General features: G+C 41.2%; 1 protein-coding gene across 22 annotated transcripts in view; it reads right to left on the bottom strand.

The window, feature by feature from the left end:
- The window catches only part of KLHL9 (kelch like family member 9), a 153676-nt gene that overhangs the window by 64724 nt on the left and 63885 nt on the right, over positions 1 to 25067 (bottom strand). For 5 of the 22 annotated variants that reach the window (XM_049711054.1, XM_049711059.1, XM_049711060.1 and 2 more), the window contains exons 1-5: positions 20676 to 23190; positions 17528 to 17631; positions 10709 to 12811; positions 8492 to 8538; positions 6997 to 7086 (exon numbers count right to left, since the gene is read on the bottom strand). In XM_049711054.1, coding sequence (XP_049567011.1) covers positions 20778 to 22631 — 1854 coding nt within the window. In that variant the 5' untranslated portion in view covers positions 22632 to 23190 and the 3' untranslated portion in view covers positions 6997 to 7086; positions 8492 to 8538; positions 10709 to 12811; positions 17528 to 17631; positions 20676 to 20777. Of the gene's footprint in view, positions 1 to 3390; positions 4443 to 6996; positions 7087 to 8491; positions 8539 to 9787; positions 9835 to 10708; positions 12812 to 17527; positions 17632 to 20675; positions 24783 to 25067 lie in introns of those variants that run through there. The other 17 variants (XM_049711064.1, XM_049711065.1, XM_049711062.1 and 14 more) reach the window with 13 other exon arrangements.

Genomic DNA, 25067 nt, shown 5'->3' with positions numbered 1-25067 from the left:
TTGGTTCTGAAAGCAGTTTTGTCCCCGAGGGCACGTTTGGCAATGTCTGGAGACGTTTTCAGTTGTTACAACTGGTGATGAGGGCTGATACTGGCATCTAACGGATAGAGGCCAGGGATGCTGCTAAATACCCTACAGTACCCACAGCACAGCAGCCACAGCAAAGAATTATCTGGCCTCAAGTGTGTGCACCGCCAGGCTTGATAAACCCTAACCTACCTTTGGAAGTCATAGAATATTATTTCCAAAAAATTCTTTTGTAAAAAATTAACACTCTGTATGGTTAGTCAATTCAAGATGGCTGTTCTCTTGCTCTTGTGCATCCCGTGCTAGACCAGTCCCTGCTTCACTCACACCCCGCTCACACCAACGTGCTTGCGCCCTGCCCCACCACGTGATTGCTCTAAAGCTTAGGCCAAAACAGCTCGACCTGCTAGTTCAGAAAAGGGAAATATCTGTGGTGGTGATGGTCATTAACCTGAGGGGTTGTGAGAGACCTGCCCCAGCTGCTGGTGTCCTTGGTAACTGATGAGCGAACCTGAGGTCAGTTCTCCCTACAAATGGTAGTCTCCTGTGTCCGGGAGGAGTGGCAAACATGGCTGCCGGCCGATTGCTTTTCACGGCTGGGTGTTCTTTGAGGACCTTTTAATACAGACATGTAAGACCCCTGTCCAGTAGACCACTGATGTCTCTGCCACCGCCTCTGGGCTCTTTCTTGGGTCTGGAGATTGGGCAGCTATAAGGCTTGCAGGCCTGCAGGGTGCAGCTCAACAGTTGGCGAGCCAGCCAAGAAGCCCAGAGGCCGAGGATACTCCGGTGAGTGCTGAGATGTCGGGAAATACTGATGGATAACGGGGTAGGGTGGGGGGATGATCCCAAGGTGGCCATCCACTGGCAAGTGGGACCTGTGGCAGCTGTGTACCATGAGGCATGTCTTTCTCGACCCTTATACTGTTGATATCCTGTTAACCTCAGAGGCTCTTTGCAGTTTAAAAGTAGCAGCCCTGTGCTTGTTGGTGATCTGACTTCCCGGGACTGGCTGGTGAAGGCAAAACGCGAGGACTTGGGTCCTATCAGATACTTTGGGGGTTATCTGTTTGGGTAAAGGAGGGTACCCCCAACCCAAAACCCCTGAACAGTTAAAAGCCACAGGCTTCAAGGATATTAAGTGAGGACAGGCTTGTGAATTGGGTGTGGCCACTTCCCCGGCAGGGTGTGGTTTGGGCCTTTGGCGATGGCAAAATACTAATACCCTGGTGCTCCTGGGCCCAGCTGTGGATGGGGGCGGAGCCATGATGCAGTGCGTTGGAACGACAGTTCTATGCAGTCTGCAGTGTCTTACAACAGGTGGAAGCTGTTACAGAAGGCTTCCATACTCTTCAGGACCTAGAACAGCTGTGGGAGAGAAATAGGACTCCCACTGTTACCAGGCCCTTTCCAGATTCTTGGGCAGCAATACCACAGAAATGATACCACTTCCACAAGACTCTTAGGCAAGCAAAGATTTTTATTAAAAGAGACAGCTTGTGCACAAGGGAGAAGGCTGGGGTGGGGGGCGGAGGAAAAAAAGTAGCTTCCTCAGAGGGAGGGGCGAGTTGCTTTTATAACAAAAGGGAGGGTTTGTCTCATGATCCCTGACAATTTCCAGAGATCGTCACACTTCTTCGTTCAGCAGCAGGAGGCTCCATGGTGGCGCTCAGGTTAGGGAACGCTTCTGGGAGGGGAAAGGAGTGCGTGAGGAGCTTCTGCAAGAGAGCCCTGAAACAGGTAACGTTGAAATCTGCAGTTGAGCTTGTTCCCTTGTGGCAACTAGGTATACTCGTTAATGTAACAGAGATCATTAATTCCTGGGAGGCTGTTCCCTCCCCTCTGATCCCAGCCCCAGAACTCAGGACCCCTTGGCCTTTGTTCTCTAGCTTGCAAGACCTGTTTTGCCCAAGACCGTTGTGTGGTCTTTTTTTCAAAATGGCTGTACTCTTTCTTGTCTTCCTTTCTCACCATAGACATCGATATCAACCAAGGAATCCCACTTTCTTGGCCATGCAGTTCAGGAATGGCCTGGTAAAGATAAGTGCTGGTATTTCCACCTGCCTTCCAACCCTGCTGATGCCTTGCTAATTGAAAGGCTCCATTATTTGGCGCCGGCTGTGGGGACTGAGGGTGGACAGGCGGTATGGCACTGCAGGCCAGGACAGAAACCACAGGTAGGGGTGGTGTTATCTCAGAATGCTGGTAAGGCTTGTATTTTGCTTACTGGTCATGACCTCCCTGTATTGTATTGCTAGACTTCCTCGCTAGCCTGAGGGCGGGGAATCAGCTTGAGGACTGGGCCGCTGTGGTGGCCAGGCTGCAAAGTGAGTCTGATGGCTGGGTGTGCAGCGAGATGCCATGGGAAATCCATCTGGCTCATGCCGCCATAGGGGGGGCAACTGAAAACTCACCTTCTTCCTGCCCTGTGTGCCAAGGGCCTACCTTACTCTTGACACTTTTTAGCAGCTGTTGTGTGTATTGCATTTGTGGTATCTGGTTGCGGTGCGCCGCTATGTACCTGACCCCGGGGGTGTCTCGGAAGAGGGGCGGATGGAGATTGTAAGGGTCGTGTGGGGTGCGTAGGGGTGGGGTGTGTGGTCAGGACACTCAGGACGGCTGCTCTCTTGCTCTTCGTGCATCCCCCGCTAGACCAGCCCCCACTTCCCTCACACCCCACGCCCACCAGCCTGCTCGCCCCGGGCCCGCCTAGTGATTGTTCTAATGCTTAGGCCAAAACGGCTCCACCTGCTAGCTCATAAAAGCGAAGTATCAGTATCTGCTCTGATGTTGGTCATTAACCTGAGGGGTTGTGATGGAAGGGCCCCTGCTACTGGTTTCCTTGGTAACTGATGAGCCAATCTGATGAAAATTGCCTGTATAATAGTAGCTTCCCTCAAATAGGTAAGATTGCTGCCACGTCTTGCTTGCTGTCCACGGGGTGTCGCTGCAGGACCTTTTTCTTAAGATTCCCTGTCCAGTAAGACATTGATGTTTCCGCTGTCTGTGGGCTCTTTCTTAGGTCTTCAGGCTGGGCAGCCACGGGGCTTGGAGGCCTTCGGGGTGCAGCCCAATACAAGCCTTTCCATATTTAAAGAGGGATGAAGTAGACCAACCTCAAGTTGGTGAGAAATGGCATAGTTTTCAAGGCACACATGGGGTAGGAGTCAGCATTGTAGCTGTCCTTGGAAGATAAAATGTCAGAGTCTTGCTCTATTTCTCTTGCTGTGTGGTTTTAAGTTGTGCGTTCTGCTCTTAGAGCGAAGACTGTGAAATATGTTTTTATCTTCCAGGAAGTCTTCAGAATCTTTTGATAATCTTATTTCAAGGGACTTGGGTACAAGATGTGTTCACATTGCTGAGTTGTTTTTTTTTTACTTTTTTTTAATGCTTTGATGCCAGTATTTCTTTCTTTTTAACATCTTTATTGGAGTATAGTTGCTTTACACTGTTGTTTTCATTTCTGCTGTATAACAAAGTGAATCAGCTACACATATACATATATCCCCATATCTCCTCCCTCTTGAGTCTCCCTCCCACCCTCCGTATCCCACCCCTCTAGGTGGTCACAACAATGCTGAGTTTTTAATGTACAATATGTCTACACTACAGCTATGAGAATATTATGGACAGACCTAAATCTCTGGACCTTTTTTCTTGTCACATTAGTTGAAGGAAACAGAGCTTTTCTCAAATCTTTCAGATATTTTTTGAACAGTTAAGAACATTACTTATATGCATAAAGTAAAAGGGAGCATGTTCCACCCTCAGCCTCCAAAAAAATTAGTAGCCTCCAAAGAAATTAACACCAAATTCTCTTGTCTCTGACCACTAAGAGCACAGTTGGAAGACTGTGCTAGTTCTCTCTGGATGCTCTCATGTGACTTTCTTTCCTGGAGTTGTAATGAAGCCCAGCTAGACGCCCCAGGAACAGCTCTATAGTTAACCCAAGTCAGGTGTCCTAACTTGCAGCAAGTGAGAGTACTCACCAAGGAAGGAGGGGTAAGGGGATTTGTACATGGTTTGAGCTTGGGTTACCTGATTCTAAGGAACTCAGGGAAGAGGGTATCAGCTCAGGATTGAAATGTTTGAGCGCATGTGAACTAGTGTTTTTTCTAAAGGTTCTAGGAACACAGTGGAGCTTGGGTAGTCCTTGCTGCCTTTTTTTTTTTAATTATTTTATTTTTTTAATTTACTTTTGGGTGTGTTGGGTCTTCGTTTCTGTGTGAGGGCTTTCTCTAGTTGCGGCGAGCGGGGGCCACTCTTCATCGCGGTGCGCGGGCCTTTCACTGTCGCGGCCTCTCTTGTTGCGGAGCACAGGCTCCAGACGCGCAGGCTCAGTAGTTGTGGCTCACGGGCCTAGTTGCTCCGTGGCATGTGAGATCTTCCCAGACCAGGGTTCGAACCCGTGTCCCCTGCATTGGCAGGCAGATTCTCAACCACTCCACTAGGGAAGCCCCTTGCTGCTTTCTTACAGTCACTCTAAAGCTGAGAGGGTTGTGTTGTTGGCCACATTTCTTTAGAAATGTTAGGAAGATCATCTTGTGTTCCCCCACGCAAGGGAACTAAGGAGAATCCCATTCCTGTTTTTCTTTGGAAAATACAATGCCAGGATAAATGAGGAATGCAGCATATGAAAACCCACTGTATGAAGCTTTGCATCTGGTTTGGGAATCAGGTTGCTGCTCTGCTGTATCAAAGTGACCACATGGCTCAGATCCTTTAAGATGATGATTAGAGATGTATGAGAAAATAGATAATAGTCTATGATGTTAGAGAACAGTGTTTCTCAGCATTATATTCTGGGTATTAATAAAAGCCGTTTTTATAGGTCACCTTGAGTAGAAGAGAACTGTTGAGACTGTGGTAGAGGTAAGGTCTGGGGTGTAAAGTCATTCCTATGGGATGGACAAAGGCTATTAAGAGTTAAATTGTAGTACTGTTGAGATTTTTCTTTTGACCATGCTCTTCTGAAAGCCAGCAGTGGGATGGTGACAGTAAAGGATACTAGAGAAAAATTAACCACTCTTTCTATGCAGGGATAGAGCATTGGAGTGGCAGGTTATGCATTTTTCTTGTGCCTGATACCACCATCTTCAGTCATCTGCACATCTCTCCAAATAGAATGGTGTTGGTCCAGCAACATCACTGATGTAATAACTAACCCAGGGAAGTGAGATTATGGATAGGAGAATAATCAGTTTTAATGATTTTTTAACAAAACATCCAGCTAGTGACTTGATTGTAGTTCAAGACTGGTTAGTAGCAGTAACGAGATGACCCCAGTTCTACCACTGTCCTGAACGAAGTCCCCTTGCGGCTCCTGCCTCTGCACACAACCAATGCTTCAGCAGACTTAGGTCATTCTCAAAGTTATAATCCTGATCGCTACCTAGATCTTGATAGGGCTTCTCTACTGTGCCCCAGTAGGTACTCCACATCAGCAGTTTGTCCACTGGGAGCTTTGACCAGCTGCAAGCACCCAGCAGGATATGTAAAAACCCATTTCTGGACACTGAGTTTGGGGGCTAACTAGAGGCATCTCCTTGAGCTTGGTCTACACACAGCAGTATTCCTCCCAAATGATAGCCAGGAATGTGTTGCACATGGCTGGTAAGTACACTAAGAGGTAAGTGGTGGGGGTGAATGAGAAATGCAGATATGGAAGATGGAGAAGTAAACTAAGTGGACAATGTAAGTGGAATCCATAACCCACTCCCCTTACAGGATGAAGTAGGAAAAGTTGAGGGCACAGGTTAGCTCATTAATGGAGTCAGCCTGGAAAGTTAGAAAACCCTCTTTCCCCATTCTCTGAGCTTAAGTGATGCCTTTGAGTGTGCCTGTATACATAGGATGCATAGAAGGTTTGTGAAATCTGTGTTATCTGGAGAAGGATGGAGGGATTAATAACCAAACATTCTGCCTAGTAGGAGAAATGAGTTGTTTTTATGGATCACTAATTCCTGGCTGGAATGTGTTGGCTTCTAAGTGATAAAGTATCCTTCCGAACTAAGATAAAAGTTCAGTCAGTAGAAATTAGACTTGCCCTCCATTCACAAATATAGACTCTGCTGATGGGCTCTTAGGTGAAACGACGCAAAGAATGATAAACCTCTACCTCTGTAGTCACAGCCTTCTGGAAGATGGGCCAATAAAGAGCTGGAATACTGCATGAACTTAAAATTGGGAAAGGGCTGTATACACAATGAAACATCTGAGCTCAGGTAACAGACCTTAACTGCCATCAGCAGCTTTATATTCATCTTGTTCTAATACTGTATTAAATAGAACAGATGGAACAAGGAAGGTTATAGAAAGTGCATTTTGACAGGCTTCAGGAGGCACAATTAAGAGGTCACCTGTTTTCAATCATATCCATCCTGGGAGAAAGAATACTCAGTATGAGAATATTCTGCTCTGAGACAGTGTTTTGGAGATAGAGGAAATGGGTAGTTCCCTAGCCAAGAAATAGGCTTTCTTGGAACCCAGGGATGGTACTAAAAAGAATTTGGATCAGCTGGTCCAGAAGCCACTCTGTATCACATACGTGTGCTATGTATGTGTTGTCTGGGGTGGATGAAAGCTTTGTGGGTAGAGCAGTGATCTGATCCTAGCATCTGCATGGGCAAACCAATATATAAAAGCTCTCAGAATATTATAAGTTAATCAACTTTACTTATACCTGGATATTTGCACATTAAATTCTTTTTGCCACTGAAAAGATTTACTCTGTTAGTGTGATACTTTGTAAGCTGAAGCTCTTTAGTTTACAATCCATTAAAAAAACCACATAGTAGTGGGTGTGAATGCTTAGAATCCAGATGAAATGGTGCAGATTTTTTATAAAACTCAAATTATATGAATTTATCAATAAGATAAAGGTCAAAGATATTTAAATCTGTGTTTTTGTGTTGTATCAAAGATACTCTCTTTGGCCAAGATGGTGGAGTAGAAAGACCCTGAGCTTACCTCCTCTCATGAGCACACCAAAATCACAAGTACTTGCAGAACAACCATCAATGAAAAAGACCAGAACCAACCAGAAGAGATCTTCTACAACTAAAGACATAAAAAAGGAACCACGATGAGAATGGGTAGGAGGGGCAGACTTAGATATAACCATGTCCCATACCCCCCGGGATGGGAGACCCACAAACTGGAGAAGAGTTGTATTGCAGAGGTTCTCTCCTAGGAGTAACTTCTGAGCCCCATGTTGGGCTCCCCAGCCACGGGGTCCTGCACCAAGAAGTCGAGCCCCCAGAGCATTTGCCTTTGAAGGTCAGTGGGGCTTTATTTCCCCACCAGTTGAGGCTCACAACATTGACTCCCCTTTTAAAGGGCACAGAATCTCCCTGCAGTGGGACCCAGGGAAAAAGCAGTAAATTGACAGAAGCCTGGACCAGACCTACCTGCTGGTCCTGGAGAGTCTGAGAGAGGTGGCAGTGGGGGGCCGGGGGGCTGCAGCTCACCCTGGGTACATGGGCACTGGCAGCAGCCATACTTGGGAGCTCTCTCTACCACGTGGACACTGGTGCGGGCAAGCACTGTTGTGGGATCCTCTCTCTAGCTCATCAGTGCCAAGACCTGACCCCACCCAACAGCCTGTAGATGCCAGTGCTGGGACACCTCAGCCCAAGCAACTTACTAGGTGGGAACACAGCAGACAGGCTATATAAGGACCTCCTAAGCCCACAGAGGCCTCTAGACATGGCTCCACCCAACAGTGGGCAAGCACTGGTGCTCTAGACCAGCCTTACCCATTAGGGAGGCAGACACCAGATTCAAAACCACAGTTCTGCAGCTAATGGACCCAGTCTACCCACAGCTAGCTACACCCTGCCCTGGGATAAGCTGGTCCCCAGCCTTGCCCACTAGCAGGCCAAAACAAGCTTGGGGACACCCTGGACCCTGTACCCAACTGTGTCAGGAACCACCTCCCCCAACCCCCACTAGTGATCTGACACCAGCTGTGTGATCCCTGGGCCCTGCAGCCAGACTCCAGGACCTGGCTCTGCCTGCCAGTAGTCCAGCACTAACCTTGGGACATGGGCAGGCAACAGCCCCAGAGTCTTCTGGACCTTGGCTCCACCTACCAGTGAGCGAGCACTAGCCCTGTGGCCCCCCTGGGGTCTTGCAGTCAGCTTCCCAGTGACAAGGCCCCACTAACCAGCAGCTGGCAGCCTCTGCACCAGGCAGGGCCTGGCAACCAACCACACTGCAGGCTAACGAAGCCTACCAGACCTCCCACATAGTCAGCCCACTACAACAGAAAGACCCACACAATCCTCATGGGGGAAATGCCTAGAGCATATAGCATGGGAAATGAGATGGGAGTGTGCTGCTGGGACGCATAAGACATCTCCTACAGAAGGCCCCTTCTCCAAGGTCAGGAAACAGTCAAAATGAGGTTGCTGAGGAACATGTTCCAGACGAAGGAAGAAGGAAGTGGAGATACACAACTTACCTGAGGAGAAGAATTCAGGGTAATGATGGTACAGATGATCAAAGAACCTGCGAGAAGAATGGAGCGAGAAGTTAGAAGTTTTTAACAGAGTTAGAAAATATACAGAACCACCAAACAGATATGAAGAATACAATTACTGAAATGAAAAATATATATGAAGGAATCAACAGCAGACTAAATGATACAGAGAAATGAATCAGTGAGCTGGAAGACAGTCATGTAAATCACTGCCACTGGAAAGAAAGAATGAAAAGAAATGAGGACAGTTACAGATACCTCTGGGACTACAATAAGCACACTAATATTTGCATTATAGGGGTCCTAGAATGAGAAGAGAGAGGGGGAAAGGAGCTGAAAACACATTTGAAGACATAATACTTGAAAACTTCCCTAACCTGGGAAAGGAAACAGTCACCCAAGTCCAGGAAGCACAGAGTCCCATAGAGGATTAACCCCAAGAGGAACACACCAAGACACATTGTAATTAAAATGAGAAAAATTAAAGAGAATATTAAAAGCAGCAAAAGAAAAGCAACAAACATACAAGGGAATCCCCATAAGACTATCAAGTGATTTTTCGGCAGAAACTCTGCAAGCCAGAAGGGAGTGGCACAATATATTTAAAATTATGAAAGGGAAAAACCTTTGCTGTGGTACTTGAGGAGGGTGTATCCAGCCAAGAATACTCTATCTAGCAAGGCTCTCCTTCAGATTTGGTGGCAAAATCAAAAGCTTCATGTACAGGCAAAAGCTAAAAGAGTACAGCACCACCAAACCAGCTTTACAAATGATAAAGGAACTTTTCTAGGCAAAAAAAAAAAGTGACAACTAGAAACAAAATTATGGAATGAAAAGCTCACCAGTAAAGGCAAACATACAGTAAAGGTAGGAAATCATCCAAGCACAAAGCTAGTAGGAAACTTAAAAGACAAAAGTAATCAAATCGTCTATATCCACAATAAGCAGTTAGGGGATACACAAAACAATTATATGTAAAATATATCAAAATCAGTAATTGTGAGGGGAGGAAAGTACAATGCATTTGAAATTAAGAGACCAGCAACTTAATCGTGTGTGTGTGTGTGTGTGTGTGTGTGTGAGATATACAGATTGCTATATAAAAACCTCATGGGAACCAAAAACCAAAAATCTGTAATGCACACACAAAGGAAAACCAAACAACATTAAAGATAGCCATCAAATCATGAGAACAAAAGAAAAAGGGAAAAAAGACCTACAAAAACAACCCCTAAACAATTAACAAAATGGCAATAAGAATATCATGTTGATAATTACCTTAAATGCAAATGGACTAAATGCTCCAATCAGAAGACACAGAGTGGCTGAAGGGACACAAGAATAAGGCAGGTGTGTGTGTGTGTGTGTGTGTGTGTACACACACACACACACACACACACACACACACACACTGCCTACAGGAGACTACAGATTTAGAGACACAGAGTGAAGGTGAGAGGATGGATAAAGGTATTCCACACAAATGGAAGTCAAAAGAAGGCCATAGTAGCAATACTTATCAGACAAAATAGACTTTAAAACAAAGACTGTCACAAGGGACAAAGAAGGACACTACATAATGATCAAGGGATCAATCCAAGAATAAATTATAATTGTAACTGTATATGCATCCAACATAGGAGCACCTATATACATGTATGACACACATTAACAGACATAAAAGAAGTTGATGGTAACACAATAATAGTAGGGGACTTTAAAACCCCATTTACATCAATGGACAGATCATCCAGACAGAAAATCAATAAGGAAACACTGGTCTTAAGTGACATATTAGAGCAGATGGGCTTAATTGATATATATAGAGAGGATTCCATTCGAAAGTAGCAGAATACACATTCTTTTCAAGTGCACGTGGACCATTCTCCAGTATAGATCACATGCTAGGGCACAAAACAAACCTCAGTAAATTTAAAACTGAAATCATATCAAGCATCTTTTCTGACCACAACACTATGAGACTACAGGTCAACTACAAAGTTGTGTTTTGTGCAAAAAAACACAAACACGTGGAGGCTAAACAATATGCTGCTAAACAACCAATGGATCACTGCAGAAATCAAAGAGGAAATCAAAAAATACTTAAAGGCAACTGAAAATGAAAACAATGCAATCCAAAATCTACAAGATGTAGCAAAAGCAGTTCTAAGAGGAAAGTTTATAGTGATACAAACTTACCTCAGGAAACTAGGAAAGTCTCAATCTTTCTTTACACCTAAAGGAACTAGAGAAAAAACAAACAAAACCCAAAGTTAGTAGAAGAAAAGAAAGATCAGAGCAGAAATACAGACTAAAAACCAAAGATCAATGAAACTGAGTTGGTTCTTTGAAAAGATAAATAAAATTGAAAAACTTTAGCTAGGCTCATCAAGAAAAAAGGGGAGAGGGCCCAAATCAATAAACTCAGAAATGAAAAAGGGGACGTTACAACCCAGATCACAGAAATACAAAGGATCCTAAAAGACTACTACAAAACTATATGCCAGTAAAATGGACAAATCTTAGAAAGGTACCATCTCCCAAGACCAAATCAGGAAGAAATAGAAAATGTGAACAGACCAATTACCAATAGTGAAACTGAATCAATAATTTAAAAAACCCCCAACAAAGTCCAGGACCAGATGGCTTCACAGGTGAACTATACCAAACATTTAAAGAAGGATTAACACCTGTCCTCAAATTAGTCCCAAAAATTGCAGAGGAAGGAACACTTCCATACTCATTTTATGAGGCCAGCATCACCCTGAAACCAAAACCAAAGATACCACACACACACACACACACACACACAAAATTACAGGCCAGTATCACTGATGAAGATAGTTGCAAAAATACTCAAAAAAATATTAGCAAACTGAATCCAACAATACAGTAAAAGGATCATATATCATGGTCAAGTAGGATTTATCCCAGGGATGCAAGGACTTTTCAATATCCACAAATCAATCAATGTGATACATGATACAGCACATTAAAACTGAAGAATAAAAACCATATGATCATCTCAGTAGATGCAGAAAAAGCTTTTGACAAAATTCAACATCCATTTATGATAAAACTCTAGAAAGTGGACATAAAGGGAACATAAGGTAATAGAGGCTATATATGACAAGCCCACAGCTAACATATTCAGTGAGAAGCTGAACGCATTTCCTCTAAGATCAGGAACAAGACAAGGATGCCCACTCTTGCCACTTTTATTCAACATAGTCTTGGAAGTCCTAGAAAAGTCCAGAAAGGAAAAAGAAATAAAAGGAATCTGAATTGGAAAAGAAGAAAAACTGTCACTGTTGGCAGATGACATGATACTATTCACAGAAAATCCTAAAGATGCCATCAGAAAACTACTAGAGCTAGTCAGTGAATTCGGTAAAGTTGCAGGATACAAAATTAATATACAGAAATCTCTTACATTTCTGTATACTAACAATGAACTATCAGAACAATAAATTAAGTAAACAATCCCATTCACCATCATACCAAAACAAATAAAATACCTAGGAATAAACCTAGCTAAGGAGGTAAAAGACCTGTACTCAGAAACTGTGAGACACTTATGAAAGAAACTGAAGACATCACAGATGGAAAGAAATACCGTGTTCTTGGACTGGAAGAATTAATATAGTTAGAATGACCAAACTACCAAAGGCAATCTACAATTCAAAGCAATCTCTATCAAAATACCAAGAGCATTTTTCACCAACCTAGAACAAATAATTTTAAAATTTGTATGGAAACACAAAAGACCCCAAATAGCCAAAACAATCTTGAGAAAGAAGAATAGAGCTAGAAGAATAATGTTCTCTGACTTCAGGGTATATTACAAAGCTACAATAATCAAGGCAGTATGTACTGGCACAAAAACAGACACATAGATCAATGGAAAAATATAGAGCCCAGAAATAAACTGATGTATTTATGGTCAGTTAATCTATGACAAAGGAGGCAAGAATATACAATAGAGAAAAGGCAGTCTCTTCAATAAGTGGTGCTGGGAAAACTGGACAGCTACATGTAAAAGAATGAAATTAGAACATCCTCTAACACCATATACAAAAATAAACTCAAAGTGGATTAAAGAGCTAAATGTAAGGGGCTTCCCTGGTGGCGCAGTGGTTGAGAGTCTGCCTGCTGATGCAGGGGACGCGGGTTCGTGCCCCGGTCCGGGAAGATCCCACATGCCGCGGAGCGGTTGGGCCTGTGAGCCATGGCCGCTGAGCCTGTGCGTCCGGAGCCTGTGATCCGCAACAGGAGAGGCCACAACAGTGAGAGGCCCGTGTACTGCAAAAAAAAAAAAAAGACCTAAATGTAAGATTGGATACCACAGAACTCCTAGAGGAAAACATAGGCAGAACACCCTTTGACATAAATTGTAGCAATCTTTTTTTTGATCTGTCTCCTAAAACAAAGTAAATAAAAGCGAAAATAAACAAATGTGACCTAATTGAGAAGATTTTGCACAGCAAAGGAAACCACCAACAAAATGAAAAGATAATTTATTGATTGGGAGAAGATATTTGCAAATGATATGACCTATAAGGAGTTAATATCTAACATATATAAACAGCTCATACAACTTAACATCAAAAAAATTAACAGTCTGATTAAAAAATGGGAAGAACTGAACAGATATTTTCCCAAAGAGGAAATGCAGATGGCTAAGAGGCACAGGAAAAGATGTTCAACATTGCTAATCATCAGGGAAATGCAAATCAAAGCCACAATGAAATGTCACCTCACCCCTGTCAGAATGACTATCATCAAAAAGAACACAAATAACAAATGTTGGTGAGGCTGTGGAGAAAATGGAACCCTTGTACACTATTGGTGGGAATGTAGATTGGTGCAGCCACTGTGGAGAACAGTACGGAGGTTTCTCAAAAAACTAAAATAGAACTACCATATGACCCAGCAACACATATCGGAAAAAACAAAAACACCAATTCAAAAAGATACGTGTGGGACTTCACTGGTGGTCCAGTAGTTAAGAATCCACCTTCCAATGCAGGGGACATGGGTTTGATCCCTGGTCAGGGAATTAAGATCCCACATGCCACAGGGCAACTAAGCCTGCATGCCGCAACTACTGAGCCCATGCACTCTAGAGCCCACACGCCACAACTACTGAGCCCGCATGCTCTGGAGCCTGCGCGCCGCAATGAAGAGCCCGTGCGCTGCAATGAAAGATTCCACGCGCTGCAATGAAAGATTCCACGCGCTGCAATGAAAGATCCCACATGCCACAACAAAGATCCCACATGCCGCAACGAAAATCCCACATGCTGCAACTAAGATGCAACCAAATAATTTAAAAAGATACATGCACCTCAATGTTCATAGCAGCATTATTTACAATTGCCAATATACAGAAGTAAATGGATAAAGACGTGGTATCTATATACAATGGAATACCTCTCAGCCAAAAAAAAGAATGAAATTTTGCCATTGGTAGCAACATGGATGGACTTGGACGGTATTACACTAAATGAAATAAGTCAGACAAAGACAAATACTGTTATTACTTACGTGTGGAATCTAAAAACCACAACAAACTAGAGAATATAACACAAGCAGACTCACATATATAGAAAACAAACTAATGGTTACCAGTGGGGAGAGGGAAGGGGGAAGGGGCAATACAAGGGATAGGAGATTAAGAGGTACAAACTATTACGTATAAAGTAAGCTACAAGGATATATTGTACAACACAGGGAATATAGCCAATATTTTATAATAACTAAATTGAGTACAACATTTAAAACTATAAATCACTATACTGTACACCTTATATAATATTACACATCAACTATATTTCAATTTAAAAAATTTCTTTAATGGAACCACAGGAAAAATTTTTTTTCTCTGAATATCTGACCCTCTCTATACACTAAGAGTTACCATAGGGATTTTGTATTCATTTATTTGAGTATCACCTGAAGACTGAACTTTCACATACACAATAAAAACTTCTGCTGGTTTCTGTCATTACTGTTTTTTTAAAAAGCCTACATTTTTTGTAATCCATCTAACTAAGGATTTTGACTTTCAACCAGTAGGTGGCAGAATAACATCAACCCCTAGAAAGTAGTTGTTCAGAGACTGTTACCAAGAAAATAGAGGAACTATCTATTATTAGTGCATTTGGTTAAGGACCACAACTTAAGCAGTTCTGTAGTGTATGCAATCATCTTTAGTGAATATCTAAGTCTTTTTTCAACCATCATTCTGCCATTCAAATATATGCTTAAAAATGGATACTAGCAACACAGATTAGGTATCAAAATCGGGGGAGAAATTCCAAAACATTCATTTTTAAAAGTATGGAAATTTCCCTGGTGGTGCAGTGTTTAAGAATCTGCCTGCCAATGCAGGGGACACGGGTTTGATCCCCGGTCCAGTAAGATCCCACATGCCACAGAGCAACTAAGCCCGTGCACCACAACTACCAAGCCTGCACTCTAGAGCCCACGCGCTGCAACTACTGAGTCCACAATGAAGAGCAGCCCCTGCTCGCCGCAACTAGAGAAAGCCCATGCACAGCAACAAAGACACAACACAGCCAAAAATTATTAACACATGTATGTGGAATCTAGAAAAATGGTACAGATGAGTTGGTTTGCAAGGCAGAAATAGAGACAGATACAGAGAACAAACATATGGACACCAAGAGGGGAAAGTAGGGGGTGGGGTGGGAGGGGATGAATTGGGAGATGGGGCTTGACATATATACACTAATATGTATAAAATAGATAACTAATAAGAACCTGCTATATACATAGCACAGGTAACTCCACTGTACGGTGGAAACTAACACAACATTGTAAAGCAACTATACCCCAATAAAAAAAATTGTTTTTAATTTAAAAAAAATAAAGAATACCTCTCTTTAACAAAGGAATTTAAAATTCTAATTCTAGAATTATCCCTATTAAAATTACCTACAAGGCACAATGCCTCGTGTTACAACTATAATCTGCTGGAAGTATTAACCAATGCTTTAAATTATGATACAAATAATATGAAACAAGGTTTTTATACTATGCAGATAACATGACTCTCTAAGGTAAAAAAAGAGAATCCCCCAAAATCCCCTCAAAATGTTAAGAATCAATGAGAGTAATAACAAAAACATGGTAAAATCACGTATTTCCTACTACTGCAATAGTTTGAAATATAATGTGAAAACAAAACCCCATTCAAAACAGCAATCTACATGCCAAGGACAACTTGAATAAAATATCATTATAACTGAAGAAAAAGACCCTAGTTTGCCCATATTATAAATAAGACCTTTATTACATGATGTTTACAAAGCATAAAAATTCAGTGAGAAAGTAAAGATTATTCAAAAAGTTGTGATGGAACAAGTGGATAATAACTTGGAAACAGAAAACTAGTAAAAAGCTGTATCCATAACAATAACATAAAATACCAGGGTAATTACACCTTCACATGATGGGGGGAAGTTGTGCAAGACAGCATTAAAAAAATGACAAAGGAAAAACTAATTTCACTACATTACAAAAAATACCTTGGGGGCTTCCCTGGTGGTGCAGTGGTTGGGAGTCCGCCTGCCGATGCAGGGGACACGGGTTCGTGCCCCGGTCTGGGAAGATCCCACGTGCCGCAGAGTGGCTAGGCCCATGAGCCATGGCCGCTGAGCCTGTGCTCCACAACGGGAGAGGCCACAGCAGTGAGAGGCCCACGTACCGCAAAAAAAAAAAAAAAAATACCTTGTATGTTAAGACATGCACTCAAAGAAAGATGGGAAAATACTTGCTGTAAAGATAGATTAATAGTCTTAATATAAAAGGAATTTTCATAAATTTATTTTAAAAATTCATCTTCATTTCAACCAGAAAAAAGAAAAGCTATCTGAACAAGAGACAAGCAGTAAATGCTACCTTAGCACGTTAAGAATAAGCACTGACAAAGCAATAGAGGACAAGGAACGTGACATCAGTACTATGTAAAAAAAATTATCACCAAAAGGTCAAAATGCAATAAAAGACAGACATATTTGACTATTAAACTGAATGTGTCAAGGTGGTCAAAAGGTACAAATAAGTCCTGGGGATATAATGTTCAGCATGGTGACTATCAATAATACTGTATTGTATATTTGAAAGTTGCTAAGAGTAGATCTTAAACGTTCTCATCACAAGAAAAAAATTGTATTAACTATGTGTGGTAATGGAAGTTAATTAGACTTATCATTTCATAATATATACATAGATAGAATCATTATGTTGTATGCCTGAAACAAATATCATTATATCTGAATTTTTAAAAATTGAATAGCCCAGCCCCCACAAAAATGACATAAATTGAGGGAAAAAGTCTTTGTAGCTAATAGGATACTTAAAATAATAGACAGGAACAAATGATTCACATATGAAAAAATGCACATGCTCAGTAAGCAAAAAATTCAGTGTTTCCAATAATTAAAGAAATATAAATCCAAACAGTAAGATAACTGGAACTGCCAAGATTGCCTTTGAAATAGTCACTAAACACATTCTGGTGGAAACGCATAGTCACACAATCCTGGAAATATTTTTCAAAAGCCTAAAAAAGCCTACACTATTTGACTCAGATTTTACTTAGAACTTATCACAGGTTAATAAGAGATAAAATTTTTTGAAAGAATATTAAATTTGCTTAATTTATGATAAAAAATTGGGGGTAGATATTTAAATATATAACCATAGGGAAATGGAAAAAAAATATGAAGGCACATTCATGGGTGAAATACTGTATAGACATTTAACACTTTCAAATAAACGAACTTGTGAAAATCATTAAGACAAAACTGAAGTAAAAAATTATGCAATACAATGACAGTAACAAATATCTTACTAAATGCTTCTCTGTGTATGTTTTATGCTAATCACTTTATAATATTATCTCCTTCCAATTCTGATATAGATAACAATTATTAATGCCCACCACCAATCCCATAGACAAATGAGAAAATGAAGCTTAGGTTAACTTACCCTAAGGTCTTTCAATCGTTGAGCTGCGGATAGAACGTTGGTTTTACTTCTGATAGTACGCTTCTGTAGTTTTGAATGAAATTTTCTGTAGGAGTGTATTTTGTCTTTATAATCAGAACAAGATAATTTTAATTACAAACCAGAAAAATTTGAACATGATTAAATATGTTTGCTTTGCAGGTAATCTACAGAAATACTACTCTTGGCAAGTGGGAAAAAAATTAAATATGGATTTTTATCTGGTTTTAAAATGGAATGTTTTTCTTAATGCACACGCATTTGATAATTAGGAAAAAAGCACCTTACATATTATTTTCTAATACATACAGATTTTAGAAAACTTGGAGAAAGCCATAATGAAAGTAGTGTGTGCCTTTGGAAATTGAACTTACTTCCTTTTATCATCCAGATTTTAGCTTAAGTTCTGACATATTTGCAAAGTATTTGACAAATGTCTGTACATATATAAATTCATAATATGCCTAGTATTAACATGTTACTTTTGACATGTGGAATCACTGATAATTTACACCCTCTGTTCACTTTCATTTTCCTGTACTTACTGTAATAGGAATTATTTTTATAATCAGGAAACTTAACAAAAGCTTATTTTTGAAACTATCAGAAAAACTAAAACAAGAAATAAAATGTTAACAGAATGCTTTACATGCTTGCAGCTTTTATCCTCTTTTAAATATTTTTCTAAATGTTCTGTAAAAAAAACTATCAGCTTGTAAAATAAAGATATCTTTCCAATCATTTTAGTCACCTCAAATTTCTTTATCTGTAAGGAAGGAATTCCAGATTTAATTAGATTTAATTAGCATAACACCAGTCAGCTGTTTTATGATTATCAAGAGTCCTGTCAATTGCAGAAAGTTATACAGTAAAAGAATGAGAGGTGGGATGTGTGAGGCTGGAGGCAGGGGGTAAAGGTGGAGCAGTTAACTTACCTGGCTGAACAATATTTAGTTAATTACAAAGCAACACAGTCAAATGTAATAGAAGGCAGAAACCTTTTCTCAACAAGGGAAAGAGAAAAGCTTATGCAGAGCAGACATGGGGCAATACCATCTCAGCACGTCAGAATTAGCACCAAAAAAGTAATACATCAAAATGATGTAAAAAATAAAGGAACCATAGCAAAATTATACCCAAAAGGTCAAAATGCAAAAAGATGGACAAATTTGATCTCAAAAATTAACTAAACGGCCCTGCCTCTGTAAACCTCTAACAGATTGAGAAAAAAAGTCAATGCAAGCAAATGCCAGTTAAATTATATTTATTATATAAAGAGATCCTATAACTGGATATGAAAAAGGAAGCAACTCCAATAGGTATTACAAGGGCAAAGGATATTAACATTCGATTAAAGAGGAACACAGCTACTCAAAAAACACAAATATTTAACTTCATTAATAATTAAGGAAATAATTGGGATGCTATTTCTTGCTTATTCAATGTACAAAGTTATTAGCAATTTCTACTTTTTCTATTTCCTAAATGTTCTCAAATGTGCTATTTTTAGTAATAAAAAATTGAATCATTTAAAAAAAACAGGAAGTATGAAATTTTCTGCCAATGCAGAAATCATAAAAGCATTAAAATGAATCAATACCTGTATGGGCAGTGAGGTTCAGATCCCTTGAAGCCAATTCCTTTTGTCTTGGTTCCTGAGTTTTATTATGAGGTTGTCAATAAAGAGAAGGTTGTTCCTGATTTACACTATGACAATCTCCCAAGTATAGGGATATAAATATAAACATATGTATGTAAATGTATACATGTAAATTTTTTCTTCAGGTAGACAATTATTCCAGGGAAGTAACTCTTCAGATTCTTCAGAATCACTCACTTCGGAGGACTCTTATGATTCCATTTGCGGATAAGGTCCCATTAAGATCTCCCCATGTGGTTCTGAACCAGTAGGGATGCCCTTGGTATTGAAGAGGCTGAAGATCTACTTTAGTACTGCATGCAAGACAGCAGTGTCCTAGGCTTTCTACAGCTGGCTTCTTAGGGAATCTGAAGTTGGTCCTGTCCTTTAGACATAGCCAAAAAGACATTTTTCTGACCTGATGCCAAACAGTACATCTTCTGCTTGCTCAGATTACAGCCTTGAGGCAGATCACACAAAGCTCAGGATGCACATGGGCTGGAGCAGCACCAGGGCAACCACCTCAAATCAAACAGTCGTGTTAGAATGACTAAGTTGGGAGACTGAACTTTAAAACCTATAGCTTTGATCAGTATGTTTTTCTTTGTCTTGTTCATAAATTTTACTGAACAAAAAGGTGGAATGTAGCAGAGCCTAAAGTTACTAAGAAGCAATTCTCTGAGACTTGAACTTTGCTAAATAACCTGTATAAAGGCAACTCTACAGAAAACAATATACAAGCAGAAAAAGTGACAAGTTTCATCTGTAGTAACAATTCAGTCAAATGACAAATTTGGTTGTCAATTTAATGTTGTAGTTCTTATCTACATCAATTCAGTAAGACAACACAGACATTTATTCTCTAGTACTGAATTCCCGTTTGAATAGAAATAGCTGCTAGGCAGAAAAGAACTTAAATTTAAAAACAATTTCACTATAGCTAAAGTGCCAATTGATTTAAAAATTATGTGTATGCATGCATATACATTGTGTGTGTGTGTGTATTTTCTCTCTCCCTCTCCCCAGAAAGATATGAAATCCTGACTTAGGGTTGTACTATTTTTTGAGTTAATATTTTTGAATTTATTATTTCTCTGGTCTGCCTAAGAATCGTCACATATTCTGAATGTACCCACACAATCTGGTGAGTTGGCAGCTATGTCAAAAACTCTATGAAAAAAGGGAGGCAGCTAATAAGGCTTGGAGACCTTATTTGTTTATTATTTTAGGTTAGAGCAGGCAGCCTCCCTTTGATGTTTTGTAGTCAAAGATGAAAACTTTCAACTTTGAAGCATAATGAATATAATTATACATTTACTACAATCACCTACACTTTGACTTACACACCACCACAAAAAGACATCTAACAAACATTTTTCTACTTATCTTTTTACATTTGTTAAAATGGCTATGTTGAATACATTTTCAGAATGCATTTGTTAACCATTTGATAAACATACTAAGCCAAGCAATACAAATAACATCAATTACCTTTTTATCTAATAACTGTACCAATCAATGTAAGAAGATACAACTGAAGGGGAAGTATGGGATCATCCATGATGCACTGCAAAGGTATTTTACACCTTGGTCCTAAGAATGATCTGAAGGTGCTGAAAGAGGTGATTCTCTGGAAGGTGACCCAGGGTTTTCTTCAGGTGGAAAAACTGTGAGAGTACAAGCTCGAATGCCACCAAGTGACTCTGGAAGGTCAAAAACTTTATGCCACTCATCCTTTTCTGGGTCATATTTCTGGACAATTTCTACCATACAACGATTATTCCAAGAATATCCACCTACGACATAGATTTTATTTTCAAAGACGGCAACTCCGACATCACTCTGACCTCTTAACATGGCAGCAATTGGTGTCCACTGGTCAAGGGTCGGTGAATAGTATTCACAGCTTAGAACATCATCATAATCACTTGTTCCTCTGAAGTGATTGCCACCAATGACATAGAGCTTGTCTCCAACTGTACACATGCAATGCAGACCTCTGACTGTAGTCATTGGAGCCTTCTGTGTCCATTTGTCTGTATCAGGGTCAAAACACATGAGCTCGTTTTGGAAAGTATCATGAGTAATTCCTCCTGAAATATACATTAAGCCTCCGTACACTGTTCCAGCATGGCCATAGTGGGGTTCACTCATTTTTGCAACATAGCTCCACTCATTCATTCTTGGATTGTAACATTCTACTGTGGCCAGCTCACCAGCTGCACTTCGCCCACCAACGGCATACAAATGTCCTTTGAGAGCACTCAAGTGGAAAAATGTGCGCTTTTCATTTAACGAAGCAACCTGCATCCACTTATTATACCGAGGGTCAAATCTGAAAACTGTATCAACGGCAGTTTTTCCTTTTGTATCATAATTACTTTGACCACCAACTACATAAAGAAAGTTTCCAATGACAGCAATGCCATGCTGGTAACGAGGAGCATCCATTGGGGCTAAAGATCTCCACTCTTGCGCCCTTTCATCATACATCCGTAATTCTTTACTGACAACCAGCTGCTGCCTCAAAACTCCTCCTAATGTAACCAAGTGGGTTGAGTCAGATCTAATGGCAGTTCTATCTGACTGCATCACTGGCTGCATATATGGCATCATTTGGTAATTGCTAGCTTCCAAAAGCAAATTCACACAGGTATTGTCTGTTCTCATGAAATCTACTGTCTGCACATAATTGATGAGATCCTGTGGTGTCATCAGTGGAAATCGAATATTCTTCATTAATTTTGCAGCATAATCCATCCGAGGGTCTTCCAACCTTAGCCAGCGACAGGCAGCCTTGAAAAGCTCAAGTTCAGTACAGTGCTTAAGACTATTGCTAGAAAGCACAAAGGCAAGCCGTTCAAAAGGGAGTTTTAGAAACTCCCCAGTACTCAATAATGCAGGAAAATTCTTCAGGATGAAATTATTGACATATTTATCTACCTCTATAAGATTGTAGGTGTTAGCAATTCGTCCAACTTCAACACAGTTATCTAAAGAGACTCCTGAAATAAGAAACACTTTACAGAAGTCCAAAACAGGTAAAATTTGTAAAAAGCTGGCTGCTTCAAGTGTGTCCTGAAGATTGTCCATATTAAGAGAAAGTTTTGCAGTATAAATAAAATCAATTATTTTCTTCAGACCAACTTTGTTCACCCCATGAAGCTTAATGCACATTAAATCTTGTTCTTTCATTCCACCTGTGAACATAGCCTTGAAATAATCACTAGCAGACGCCATCATAGCTCTATGAACAGGGAAGATTTCATCTCCATCACCTGGTACCAGGGTCACGTCACAAAGCAATCCTTCTATTCTAAGCTGATCAAAGCCTTGCAAAACCACCGAACTGTGAGTATTGCTGGTAAAAAAACGTGTGGTTCCTGCCTTGCAAGGCTGTAAATGGGCGGAGACGCCCATTTCACCGTTACCAAGAGACACTTTCATGTGAAAGCCTTCCTCTTGCACAAAGATGTATGCCGGCCAAAGAGGTTATGACCTGAAAGCTTTAAAGGAAACGAGGATGTCCCAAGAGCAAGAGAGCTTGCTTTCCTTATCAAGGGCAAACAGTCACTGTGGCACACCTCAGAACACACCAGTCACTCTCTGAAAATTGTTCTATAGCAGGACCACAGAGGGCTGTGGACCTCAAATCTGATTATTATGTAGATAATTCATCACCTGAAGGCAGTTTAGTGACCCGGTTCACCGCGTCCGGCCTGCGTTGCCGCTCCTCCCGCAGTTCCGCTCCGGGCCAAGGGGGAGGTGCCGCCACGTCCTGCGGCCCCGGGGTTCGCTCGGCGGCGAAGCCGGGCACCTCAGCGAGCGGCCCGCCGCGCCCTCCGCTGTCCTTAGAGCGTCGCCGCGGCTACGGGCCCGTCGTGGAGCAAGGGCCTGGAACACTGGGCTGCAACACGGGCCGAGGCCCCGACGCCGAACCGGTCCTTCCGGAAAGGCCTGCTCCCAGGATCCCCCGGGCTAGGAGCGGCCGTGGCAGCTACTGCGGCTGCGCGGCCGCCTGACCTCGCCAGTGGGCGGTCGTGTGGGGGATGAGAGGAAGTGGGCGGGGGACTGGAAGGGCGGGGTTTGGGCAAGGCGGGGCTGTGCAGGATGGGCCCGCGGGGCCTCTACTTTGTATGTGGCATTAAATGGGCTGGAATGGGTGCATGTATATTATGCTTGACCTAAACCTTTCACGGCAGCTGAGCTGTCCCCCTAAATGCATACTTTGAGATTTACACTTCCTGGCTTCTTCCTTTTGTTACTTCTGAGTGACAATGAAATGCGGCTTTTGTAGAAATTGAAAGGCAGCATGGGGGAAAATGCTTAAAGTTTTTTCTCTATAAAAAAAACTTTAAAATTCTTATCCCACAGGGGAATGCCCTGGTGGTCTAGTGGTTAGGACTCGGCGCTTTCACTGCTGTGGCCCGGGTTCAATCCCTGATCCGGAAACCAAGATCCCACGAGCCACGCAGCCCAAAAAAGAAAAAAAACTTAGCCCACACAATTTAATAGACACTTCAGTTATAACTTTGGTTCATAGTTTCAAATTTTAATCATTTAAAACATGTCATTTGCCTCTTTTAAAATACCAAATTGTGACTATGCTATGTAAGTAATTTAGCCTGAATTTTTGCCACTCAATGGAATTCCATCGTCAGTAAATTTTTCGTGCTTTTGTTTTCTACTCACAAATTTTTAAATGGATACACAATTGTCTGATAACTACACATACTATAGTTCCCTTGCCCATCATTTGTTCCTGAATATATACTTTCTTGTTCTCCACTGTTTTATAAAATCTGAGCACAAAACTTTACCTGTTTTTGGATAAATCCTAAGGGCAGAATGCTGATTGAAGACAATTTTTTTTTCCCAAAATACTGTCACCAGCAATGTTTGTGTATTTCCCTGCTACTGATCTTTTCCCTTTATGGATATTTTGCTAACTTACATTTTTTAAATTACTAGTAAATTGGAATTTGGGCATATGAATAAATGTATACTTTGACACAACTGCTTCCAACCTTTTCCACAGTTTGAAGTTATTACTGTCTTTTAAATCCTTCCAGTTTCTTTATGCATATGTCAACTGATGAGAATATAGGTACATTATTTTATTACACTCTCCCCCTTTTTTAATATAAAAGATAGCATACTATACTCACTGTTCTGCATCTATCTTTTTTAACTTGGAGATCTTCTCATTCATATATAGATAACTGCTTTATCTTTTTAAATAGCTGTACAGTTTCCCATTGAATGGGTGTGTCCTACATTATTTGATTAGTCCCCTACCGATGGACATTTAGCTGGTTCCAATGGTCTTCTGTTGTTTCTGGTAGATGGCAGCAAGGTCCAGAAGGCTCAAATCACTGCTCTCCTCCATCAGATGCTTCAGCAAATCTTCTGAAACTGTTCAGCATAAGCGGGTGGTTGGAATGAGACTGGCCTGGAGAAGTTCTTCACTGGACTTCATCAGCATTGGCAAGTCCTGGAGACCGGCTTGTTGCAGTAGTTGGGGATGGAAGGACTCCCCTGAGCTGTGAAGACTCCATAATGGCTGTGAAAAAGCACTTCCAAGGAAACAATTTTTCTCTGTTAAAGAAAGAACAGAGCTGCTACACCTGGGTAGTTGTCAGAGCAAGAAATCATGAAATCCTTCTCTTTATTATCAAGCTTGCAAGAACGATTAAGAGCTAAGTGTAAAGCCAACTGGCCCGAGGCAGGGGAACGCAATCAGACTCACAGGTTGCATCAGACCGAAACTTTCCGGACCACCCAGTTCCAGAAACTGACCTGGAGACTTTCCAGACCACCCAGTTCCAGGAACTGACCTGGAGACTTTCCACCCTGCCCAGCCTTCCCGCCTTTCGAGGGGTG

This window comes from Orcinus orca, chromosome 6, assembly GCF_937001465.1.
Source record: "Orcinus orca chromosome 6, mOrcOrc1.1, whole genome shotgun sequence".
Lineage (NCBI taxonomy): Eukaryota > Metazoa > Chordata > Mammalia > Artiodactyla > Delphinidae > Orcinus > Orcinus orca.
The sequence above is the reverse complement of the archived record's forward strand: the minus strand, read 5'-3'. Positions and strand labels throughout refer to the sequence as shown.